The sequence below is a fragment of the Corvus brachyrhynchos genome, unplaced genomic scaffold (assembly GCF_000691975.1).
Source record: "Corvus brachyrhynchos isolate BGI_N302 unplaced genomic scaffold, ASM69197v1 scaffold26, whole genome shotgun sequence".
Lineage (NCBI taxonomy): Eukaryota > Metazoa > Chordata > Aves > Passeriformes > Corvidae > Corvus > Corvus brachyrhynchos.
In genome coordinates this window covers 14,029,863-14,041,765 of record NW_008239324.1, presented here as the reverse complement: position 1 = coordinate 14,041,765, position 11,903 = coordinate 14,029,863, and the positions used below count along the sequence as shown (strand labels likewise).

The window sequence follows — 11,903 nt, the reverse complement described above, 5'->3', positions numbered from 1 at the left end:
AAGACTGCTGGGTTATGGAAAAATGTATCAACTTTGAGCATAGTCTTTGCACTCAAGAACTTTAGAAATCTTGAGCTAGTGCTCTGGCTCTTGCTGTGGGAAGAGAGGGATGCTAGTCAAATATTGCAGGCTGTACTGCACCAACTGCATCTGTGTTGGCTCCTGACAGCCTGTTTCAGTGAGAGATTGAGAATGTTTGGAAGCCTGCCCTGGGCTCTCCGTGCATTCTCTACGAGTAGAGCTGGCCCTTAGTCTTAGGAGGCAGAACTCCTTTTAGAGTTATTGCTCTTGATTTGAACCATAACATGACTAATACCAAATGTGAATTCTTTTTTCAGTTAACATGGAAACCATGTGTGCAGATGATCTTCTCTCTGTTTTGCTGTATTTGCTTGTAAAAACAGAAATCCCAAACTGGTACGTTAACTATTTTGGCTCTACAGAACTCCTTCTTACCATCTTGTGTAGTGGTGCTGTAGGGACAAATGTTTCTGAACATACAGTAATAACTTACTGAAACTGTAAGAGGTCCTGTTGAAATGCAGAAAACACTTTGTAGGACAAATAGCAAAGATGTGTTATACATGTAACTAAATTAAGGACCTATCAGGAATGTGTCTTTGATTCTCAGCCTAGGAAACATTTGTAGTGGGAGGCCATCTCTCTACCACATCTGCAAAGCCTTTACAGAGTGATTCTCTGTGCAACCTTTATGCATTTCAAGATTTGGTGCATGTCTTACAGAGAAACTAGCTGTGACTGTTTAATTACTTCCTGCTAGCCTATGCCTTTGTCTCCTCATTTTCAGTAAAATTCTGTCTAAACCTTCCAGCTGTACCTGAACTGATTCTCAGTGTTGGTATGATCTGTATCTCTGAGATCAGCATTTGGCCTTTAGCTTGTAGCTATCACTGTGGTGCTTGAAACATTGCTTCACTCTGTTCAAAGATGTTAATCTCCAACTATTGTCCTTATCCTTCATATTCCTTCTATCCAGTTAATAACTTTTTATTAAGAATAATATTTAAGACTATTTAAGAGATAAGTAGAGTTCAGATCAGTCTACAAGCTCAGAACAGCCATATTGCTGGCCTAACAAGCTTTCTAGAAGCTTTTTCCCAACTCACACCTGTTGCCTGCCTGGATTGCCTAAGATGAGCTGCAATATGCCATGCTAGTGTCTTATGTTTAGTGGTTCATGGCTTTAACTCTTTCTTTTTCAGGATGGCCAACTTGAGTTACATAAAGAACTTCAGGCTTTGCAGCTCAGTGAAGGATGAGTTGGGATACTGCTTAACCTCAATTGAGGCTGCAATAGAATACATCCGACAAGGCAACCTCTCTGACAGATCAACAGTAAGCTACTCTTAAACTCTGTCAAATGTCTGATAACTTGTAGTTCTGTGTACCATTGTGGGTGTAAGTCCAGCCAGAGGATACAAATAACTAACGTAAGAATTCCCTTTTTTTCCTTAAAAACATGAATATGTTGAATTTACCCAAATGATTATAATGAAGTTCTAGCTCTGTACCAATACTTGTTCTTCTGTACTTCTTGAGAAATACTTAAATGTCAAGTTTGCCTCTTCATATGATTAGAGGAAAAATGACAGCACTGTTTTCTACAGATGAGTCTCTAGAATGTTTGGTATCTCCTGTTTGTACCCTACCATGGTTGTGAAAGCAGTGCAGTACTTGAGAGCAGGCATAGCTTAAATTTTTGTGTAATTCTAAAACACTGAGCTGTGCTAGCAGAAAGGAGATAGCAGTGTAATTTAGAATTATTCAGCAGATCTTCATACTCAAAGAATTCCATGTGTTTGCAGTGCAGGTTACAATGCTGCACTGAGTTGATGGCTTAGGGGGAGTGCAGGGTTATGATAAGATGGTGTTTGAAGGTCAAATTTAGCTCTTGGGATCTCTGATCTGGCAGGGGTAGGAAATTTGTGGATGCATGAGAGATTTGCTACTAGGCAGCTGGACCTGCTGTCAATCTGTTCACATCCCTGCAGGCCAGTCAAGGGTGATGCTGATGTGACTTTAGAAACTTCTATGATTTTAGAACTTTGTAGGTTATTTAGTCAAGGAATCCAGTCTTACCACTCCTGTAAAATTTTCTACTGTTGTAAAACTAGGTATTCCTGAGCCGATGTGGAAATCAAAAGGAGTGAACTTGGAACCAGAGTGAATTCAGTGTGTCTCAGTCTGCCCAACTGCAAAGCACTGGAATCTAACTGCAGGGGCCAGAATAATGGCTCAGTGTGCAGGGCTTGGGATGGGACAACCTGGGGCACAGTCTTAAAGAAGAAGCACTTTAAGTAACATTTTGACCTCTTGCTATTTTTGGTTTTGTTCTTTTCTGGGATTTTTCCATGAACCTGTTGTACAGGTTTGTCTTGTACACTCAAAAAAAAAAATCAACCCAACACTCTTTTAAAGAAGAAGCACTTTAAGTAACATTTTGACCTCTTGCTATTTTTGGTTTTGTTCTTTTCTGGGATTTTTCCATGAACCTGTTGTACAGGTTTGTCTTGTACACTCAAAAAAAAAAATCAACCCAACAATCTTTCATATTTTGTGAGAGTGGTATTTCTGTAATGCTATATTGAATTACGTTCAAAAAAATAAAAGTATTAGTTTAAAAGAATCAACCTGCTATATGATTTTGCTTTCTGCAGTCACTTGGCTGTCATTCACAATCAATATACTGAGAGCAAAGCTGGTGCTCTGAATGGAGAAACGACACCAAAGTAGAATTGTCTTCCACAACAATGCCAGCAAGCTATAAACAATGTACTGCTCTTAAATTTCTAGAATAAAGGCTGTTTCCTATTAAATGCCTGATCCTGTCCCTCCCTCTAGCTAAGGATAGCAGTTTTTATACTGGGATTGCATTCAAGTGATCGTAACTGAAGTGCCACTGCCATTAAGGTACTTGCATTTATTTCTTTGGGAGACACCTGTCTGGAAAGGTAACTATGTATTTGAGAAGTCTAAATGAGGTCTTTAGTGTTTGCACCACAAGAAGAGCAAGCTATGTTTCTGCCTGTACTTCAGCTGGATCATCTCCAGGCATAGAAAACTTTCTCACTTCAGGGTGAATGTGCAACACAAAATCCTCTTGCATTGCCTTTCCTTGGAGTCAGCCTGGCTGGAAGGCAGCAAAACCCTGAGGATGAAGTGAGTGACAACTTGCCCTCAACACAGCTGAAAAGGAAAGAGCCAAACCACGCTTTTCTCCTGTATAGGAGAAGGTGGCGTGCATGAAGAGAGAGACTCTGAGACAGGAATGGAAAAAGAATAGTGAGGAGGTGGAGGAGCATTGCTCTCACTTCATACAGTTACCAGCTGAGATATTTCCTTTAATCTCCAGTAAAGGAGATTAGCTTTGAAGCAGCAGCAGCTGTCATCTTGCTGCCCTATGATTTCCTTCTCCAGATTGTGCTGGAAGGGGGTGTGGGATTGAAGTGAGCAGGAGCATGGCTGTGCCCTGGGGCTTCGTTACAGCCCCTTATGTGGTTATGCTTGATTTTATAGCTGGCTTCAGATGGATCTTCTGGCAGCTGAGTAATGCTGCTGTCCAATCCATAATGAAGCTAACTCCAGAAAGAAACTCAGCAGGGGGCTAATGTACCCTGTGGGATAATGGGCATGTTCTCACCCTTATGTCAGTAAGTGAATTGCACTTAGGATGTTCTTGCCAAATCCCTTCTCCCAAGGTCATGCAAGTCTTTGTGAGACACTTTGGTTGTGGGGAGGAGAGCAGGCTGTAAAGGACCAGAGAGTCAGTTCTGTTTTCTGGGAGTTGTCAACATTATTTAATTAGAGTTCCTGTTAATGAGTATTGGATGCTTGCTAATTCCTGTGCACAGCTAATGTGTAGTAAGACTGTGTAGTTCAGGGGGTTCAAGTGAGGTATAAAACAGTAGGGAGTCAGAGCCAGCCATGAGGGAATAGGCAGCATTTTGTTTCATGTATGGAAAGAGCTGTAGGTGGGGAAGAGCTGGAGATGGGGAAATGATCCCTACTCCCCCTCCCCACCAAACACTTTATTAGTCTTAGTTTGTGTTCAGGACTTCCTCTCCTGGCTTCTGCCACCTGTATTTTCTCCAAGTCATCAGTTGTACTCTGTGAGAATGACTTGGGATAGATCATTACACAGGTACGCTCTCATGGGTACAAATACTTCCTTTTTCTACACAGAGTAGTATTAGATAAAAAGGTCATTCATGTTTGGGTGTGTATTTTCTAGACAGCATATGCTTAAAATACCTGAAAGTCCCACTCAGATCAGTCTCTTTTTAAAAGAAATATAAATTCTTGGGCTGCAAGTAAAGCTGGTACAAGTGAGTTTTGACTTTGAAGGCCCAAACTTGCTTAATTCTTTAGCCATTATCTGATTCTTTTGTCATTCCATATTTCATTATTGGAGATATATGGTTTCACCTGGGCTCTTTATATTCTGATTTATATAATAAATATATAATGCTGCTACATTAGGGTTGCTGTCTCACGTGACTCTCTTAAAATAATGATTCCACTTGGGGCACACTTTTCCTGAAGACACAGTGTGGAAGGAGCAGTACTAAAATTACAGTAGTTCTTGCTCATGGTTACTTAGATTCTCCACAGTGAAAGTATAATGTGTTCTGTGAGCACCCACATTCATGGTTACTTAGATTCTCCACAGTGAAAGTATGTGTTCTGTGAGCACCCACACCAGAAATTCTGATTAGACATCAGAAACTTGTACCAGAAGTTAAGTTTTTGATCAAATATTTCTTAGGGAAGCTATTCCTGTTCATGGTGAAGAATCTATCCAAGGACACTAGTGTTATGTCTTGTAATTCTGAAAAGATATGCTTGGGTATCCTTAGCTGAAGTACTTAGATCTGAAAAGATTGGTGAATATTTGTTACCTTCATATATCTAAATACAAACAACTTCCTGTGAAGTACAAAAAAAACCCCTTCCATCTCTTCACAAATGTTTTTAATGACATTATTTTCTATACTCTTAAGGGTGTTTTTAGACAGCTTTATGAAAGGTATCTGTGTTGATTTTGAAACATGAATAGTTTAATTTCTAGAAACTGATCTTGTTTATTTGCAGTTCATGAGACCTTTAAACTTCATGCTAATTCACTAATGTTAGGAGTGGAATCAGACTGGTTTTACTCGTTTACATCTGGTCTTGACAGACTTTAACTCAAAAGCCCTAGCCCAGATCCTAAACCATCAAAGTTTGCCTGATACATGGGTGGGTATCTTAAATGCAGTGGTTTTCTGTTTTATGGAGGCTGAAGTCTTCCCATTCCTAGAGAGCCATTATCCAACAACAGCATCACTGCCAACCATAAGCAGCTGTTGATCACAACCAGCCATGTAGAAAAGTTTCCATCTGCATTCCTAGAAAATGTTTTCCTTAGGTTGTTGCTTTATTTCATGGGAGGGTCATGCTGCCATTTCAAAATCTTAACTCCACTTAATAATTTTCACCTGGCTTTGGAGGCATTTATCTTCTTTAGTGCATCCTGAAGTGTATCTTCAGCTGTCTCAGAGAATAAGTACTGATGCAAGGATTGCACTGCATCTGCTTAGCTCAAACCAAGTAGGAAATACTTCACAAATGGATCTGCTGGAGAGCAATGCTTTGCCTGGTGCAACCTTTTATTTTTCAGCAAGCAGCAGAGAGTTCAGCATTCTTTGAGTCAGAGTTGTATCTGGGTCATCTTTTTTAGTAGCCACCAGTGGACATATTTTATGTGAATTTGTTGTAATTTCTCCTCTTGAAAAAGCTGTGTTGTACCTCTTGCAGTTCATGCTGTCTTTGATACGTATTTTTTAGTCTTGCTGCATTGGTATAGCCATCATTTCATTATTGTTCAGTTAAATCACAGCAAATTTCAGTAAAGGAATATTATGGTGAACATCTACTTATTATTTCTGTGGGTGCCCAGTCTTTAATGTCTCAGAATCTGAAATGTGAAACTGATTCAGATTTTACAGGTGTCTCATAATTCATATATGGTAAGTACAGCATTTAATATTTTTAAAAGTTAATTCCACTGTTAAGGTACTGCACCTTTGCCTGTAAGTGACTGTATAGATAATCAATCTATCTATTTCATTTTCAGGAATCTGAGAGTCTGTGTGACAAGCTGCTCTTAAGACAAAGGATGAACTTGTTGTCCCAGATGTCTGCTGCACCAATAGACTGCTTATTTAAGGTTAATAACTTTTATGGCAGAATATGTATGTATTTGTATATTTCATGTTTATATTCGTCTCTTTCTGCAATTTTCTGGAATGCAATGGAGGGTTAATTACATTAGTACTGTGAAATGTGTTTTAGTAGATGCTAAAAATCTTGAATTGAGTACATTTCTGTGCCAAAGCCTTACTAACATAAGATAATCTTATGGATTTCAGCACATGTTATATTAAATATAGAAGCAAAGGAGGATGAAATGCTACTGCTGTTGGTATTGTGTGGCCCATTTAATGCACAGATGTGATATTACTATCTGGTTGTGTCTCACAGCTTTTAGTGCTTGAAATTGAAAGAGTTTTCTGAAATAATTTAAATGTGGTCACCTGACAGCTACTTCATATTATCTGGTAATCTCATACTGTCATTCTAAAAGAATTTTGCTTATACAAGGACACAAAGCAGAGCTTCTAATTATATGTGTTCACAGCTTATGGCTGGAGACTTAGTAATTTTATAGACATGTTTTTGCACAGAGGGAGCTCAATTTCATGATTGAGTCTAAAGAGAACAATAGGAATTGTTTTAATTTTTTTATAGAAAGTGAAGTAAGCCAAGAACAGTTTCTTTTTAATACTGAATGCCCATTAAGGGGTTTTGTGCTGTGACATTGTTCATTTCTGCTTTCTAATGCTTGAATACGTCTTTCATAATCGGTTCCTTTCATTTTGTGCTTCAGTAAATTACTCTTAGGGTTTTTTTCTTAAAAGGAGCCCTTTTATATTGGTTCCTCATTCTCTCTTCTCTTGTTTTTTTGTAGCATATTGCTTCAGGTGATCAGGAGGAAGTGGAGCGGCTGCTAAGTCAAGGTGACAGTGATAAGGACACTGTACAGAAAATGTGTCACCCACTCTGTTACTGTGACAAATGCGAGAAGCTGGTTTCTGGGTGAGCACTCTTCATCCCCATAACTACACAGGAAGCTGTCTAAAAGCCTTTATCTAAGATTTGCTAAAGAAAGTGTGCTGCTTTTGGTTATAGAGGGATTCAGTAGCACTTCAGGATGTAGTAGAGAGCATATATGTGTGTGGTTTGAAAAAACAGGAGAAATATTGGGAGACTACAGAATCCCTTGGAACCCACCAGTTCTGTGATGGAGGCTGTGTCCTTTGGTAAAAGTGGTGTTTCTTCTCTTGAATCAAATTTACAGAACCCACTTCTCTTAACAAAATGTAGAGTTCTGTATGGAATAATTCATCAACATAAAAAGATAAGAAGTTCCAAAATCAGTTTTTTGTCATCCTTGGCAACTTATCCCTTTCCCTTCTCCTTCCCACCTCCACCTGGGTAACTGAGCTGCTTTCAACCCATTGTGTTTTAAAGGAAACTGAATGACCCTTCCATTATCACCCCCTTTTCCCGAGATGACCGGGGATACACTCCTCTTCATATAGCTGCTATTTGTGGTGAGTGGGCTTGCTTTCCTTCACCAGTGTTTTCTACTCCTTTTGCTTTTATATCTTTATTTCAGCCTGTTTTCCACCTTTGTATTAAAGTTGGAATTTTGCATTAAGTTTTTTTTTTTTTGCTTCTTTGCTATTCAAACTTTGTTTCTATCTGGGCACAGACTGAAGTTGTATATTCTTTAAAGCTCAGTTTCTTATGGCTGAGTTTTTCTTTGTTTGCTGGCTGTTTTCTTTTACCATAGTGGCCACCACAGCAGTGCTTTCTTCAGCTCTGAAAAAAGTAAAAATGTGTCATCAGAAACCAGTCTTGTTTTAAAGGACTGGCAGAGTGAGAAATGACTCTTTTCCTTCTCCTGCAGCTTGCTATGCATTGTAGGTTTGTAACATCTGTATTGTAATGTTCATTATGTAATTTATCTTCCTTTTATTAGAAGATGTATTATTTTCTTAGTGGGTGGTTTCTTATTTATAATTTCCTTTTTTGTTATTATATTGAGTCGAAATATTTTCTTTTGTTACTCATAGGATACAAGTACAGCTTGCTTTTAGCTGGAGGTTCATTTATGGGGCTTGACCTTGAATAATCTGCAGCAAAAATCCCAAATACCAAGGCAGTGAATATGCAGTACATGGAAACAAACTATGCAGAGATGTAGGGTATCTTGATTTATAGTCACTGTTTGAATTTGAAAAGTAGCAATGTTCCTGTGCAAAGTTTATTCCTTTCTCTGAATGCTTGTTTTCCAAGGTCAGACTTCATTAGTGGATTTACTCGTAGCCAAAGGAGCCATTGTCAATGCTACAGATTACCACGGTTCAACTCCCCTTCACCTCGCCTGTCAGAAGGGATACCAAAATGTTACAGTAAGCACAACACCTAACCTAAATAATAAATACATGGCTCTTACTAAGCTCTTCTACTGTTACTGTCATTTAGATCTTCTGAGAAGCTTTTACTAGAACTGTGTAAGCTGTCAGAATGGATGATCTTTCATCACTGTAGTTTTCAAGACATTTTAGTTTTTCTTATACCGCAAGGTTTCCAGCCATTGGTAATAACCAGCTGGCAGCTATGCATGCCTGATAGTTCATCCACTTTATTAACACAAATGTCCAATATATAATACAAATGGAGAGCATCTCTGCTCTTGCTTGAGACAGAAAAACCATTGCAGTCATTGGACTGAGTTAAATGCTTCACCCTGTGTTTAGGATAGACTGTGTAGCTATAGTAATTATTGTCTACTTTAAATTAGTATATGTGAAGTTCTTCAATTAGCATTGTTGAAATTAAGCCGTGTCTTCACTTGCATAGGCTCTTGAAATGCAAGGCAGATGATGTAGCGCGTATATTGCAGTGTTTGCTGCAGTAGAGGATTCATTTTTTTCAATTAAAATTCTGAATATTTAAGAAGAGACTTTTTGGTTCGCAGGGTAGGACATAAATAGTTCTGCAGTGCCGAGAGGGTGGTGTCTAAAACAGGAAGCAGAGCTAGTGTCTCAGGAAGTGCCCCATCATGCCAGAACCCTAAAGGAATCTGCAGAGCAATAATTGTTTGTACATTAATTTTTTAGTTACTTAAATGTCTACTTTTGTTTTTCTTTTAAGCTGCTCTTATTGCACTACAAGGCAAGTACTGATGTTCAGGACAATAATGGAAATACTCCACTTCATTTAGCCTGCACTTATGGTCATGAGGATGTAAGTAATTGTTTTGTAACAAACCAAATGGGCATTCTAATGGAATGGAATTAAACTGATGCAAATTTGCACTAAACTTACATATTTTAAAAAGTAAATAAAAATATTTGAAGGCTAAATTGTTTAATGCTCTAAATTAGGAATTTATTTGGTAGTTCATAGCAATTTTTAATGTGAGTTCACATTAAAGATAGTGCTTTGCAAATGTAGTTATTTAACTCTTTATTTAATGACACTGAATCACTAAAGCATGCCCTTTGGGTAATGGGTTACATGAGCAGCAATAAAAACAAACCTTTTAGGATTGTGCCTGTTGTCTGAACTGAGACACACCACTATAATTTATTGATAGCTTTCCTTTTCTTTCCAGTGTGTCAAGGCTTTAGTGTACTAAGAAGGGGGACACCCCTCTGCACATCGCTGCTCGCTGGGGTTATCAAGGGATCATTGAAGTGCTCTTGCAAAATGGCGCAAACCCAGAAATTCAAAACCGGATGAAAGAAACTTCCCTACAGTGTGCATTAAATTCCAAGGTATTCCTCTTGATCTTCCAGCCTGTTTTCTTTGTGATGCAACACCACAGAGATGTAGATGTTCACTGCTAATAGGGTTTCACTACTAAAGAGAACATGTGTTTCACTCTGAGGAAGAAGGGTCACATTTTAACTCCAGCAATGGGAATACACTCTGTGGGATAAAACATGAACTTGTAAATGGGTACTTTAATCTGCTCACTCATAATCTGTTACTAATTATTAAGTTGGCAGCTAATTTGTGTGGAGTTACATTGATTCTCTTTAAGTAAGTTGATTCTCTTTATGTTCATTGATTCTCTTTAATATTTTAATGCAGATTTTGTCATTGATGGAATTAAACTACCTAACGTTTGAAAGAGGACAGAGTGCTTCTGAGGTAACAGCCCATGCGAGTTTCGTGCCTATGCTTAACCTCCTTAATTTGATATTTAACCTTTTCTGGTTTTTTGCTTGACTGATTTTTATATGTTTTTTTTCCAATTGTAAGTCACCACTTAGGTCTCCTCAGCACTCAACAGAAACTTTCAGCAGAGGATCATCTGTCTCAAGCCTGTCATCAGCATCAACTGATATAAGGCAGGAAGAAGTAAAAAACAGTTACAAAGAGGTAAGACTGAGATATAAGTTTTGACAGTAAGCAAAGTGAAGGAAGCTAGAAGAGTGATATTTTGCCACAGTGTTTTAAACTGCTTCTTCAGGAATAGCCTTCTGTCTTACTTGGAAAATGATAGCTGCTGTCCTCAGGGGCTTGTCATCTCAGTACCTGAGCACTTATTTTTCTATGGTATCAACTGCTCTGTTGGTTATTTCTGGGGAAAAATTGACACCATCTCTGAAGTAGTTGTTCATATTTATTGAAGTTAACTATGTAATTTGAGAATTCGTTGAAGTTTAAAAAACTATAATGGCAGTCAGTGCCCCAAGGGACCTGGCTGTCCTGTCCAGGAATTAAATGCCATTGTTAGCTTACAAAATCTATCAGGAAAAAGAGACTAGTGCAGGCATGCTGGCAAACAACAAACTGGAATGTTAAGACAAGCTTTCAAAATAGGCAAATCAGTAGGAATCAAATTTCTAACAAGTGAAGAGGTACAGAGCATATATTAAATATCTTGCATGTATGTGTTTGCTGATTTTGCTGTGTCCACACCAGATGACATCCTCTGAATTTTTTCATGTGGAACCTCAGATCCATACTTCGTTATCCCTTCCTAAGATTGCTGTATCACCATTCATTCTGATGCTTCTCTTTATTTTTCCTAGTCTGTCTGTTCATTTTTTTTCCCAAATTGACCTCCTAAGTATGTTTGTTTCTCTCAATATCACCACTACATTAAAATTCTTTCTTTTCCTGCTATTAAAAGGTTTTTCTCTTGCCAAAAGTTTCAATTTCCTAAAAGTACTGAAGAAACACAAAGATGTACATTTCGACTGGACGATATGAGTTCACACTTGAGTTGTTCTATGAGAGGCTCAGTCTAGGGCTGTACCTCCCTGTTTGTACAGAGTCAAGCATTCTAAATAAGTTCTCCTCGTAGACTGAGGATTTATTTTTCCTTCAAGAAACAGATTTATCACACCCAAGTGCTAAGACACTAGTTCAAGCCAGGGAAAAAGATTTCAAACTGCTTACACCTTAGGTCCCTGGGGTTAATGACCTTCTCTGTAATCCAGCTTTAGTTCATTTCTGTTTGCCAAGTTTCACCTGGGCTCCCTGCTCAAAGAGGCAAGAGCCTGATCCTGAGAGAACTCCATGAAGGGAATGCCACTGGAAGGAATGGAAAACTGATATGGTCAGTTCTCCTGATTTCAAGGTTTGCACCTTGGATTAAGGGGATCCAGTCAGACATTTGTAATCAATACTGAATTAAACTCTTCAATGAGCCACTCATATTGGCTTGTTTATTATGACTTAGAAAGGAGAGAGTGAAAGAACCAGTACTGTAAATTTGGGACTTGCTCTGTTGGAACTAAAATCTCCATGCACAA

The 11,903-nt window shown here is 38.4% G+C and overlaps 1 protein-coding gene across 1 annotated transcript in view; it reads left to right on the top strand.

The window, feature by feature from the left end:
• The window catches only part of ANKRD27 (ankyrin repeat domain 27), a 41,338-nt gene that overhangs the window by 14,007 nt on the left and 15,428 nt on the right, over positions 1 to 11,903 (top strand). The window contains 11 exon segments of the mRNA XM_008638817.2: positions 339 to 417; positions 1,224 to 1,356; positions 6,137 to 6,229; positions 7,031 to 7,158; positions 7,594 to 7,676; positions 8,425 to 8,540; positions 9,286 to 9,378; positions 9,749 to 9,768; positions 9,770 to 9,911; positions 10,231 to 10,290; positions 10,402 to 10,521. Of these exon segments, the coding sequence (XP_008637039.1) occupies positions 339 to 417; positions 1,224 to 1,356; positions 6,137 to 6,229; positions 7,031 to 7,158; positions 7,594 to 7,676; positions 8,425 to 8,540; positions 9,286 to 9,378; positions 9,749 to 9,768; positions 9,770 to 9,911; positions 10,231 to 10,290; positions 10,402 to 10,521 (1,067 nt within the window).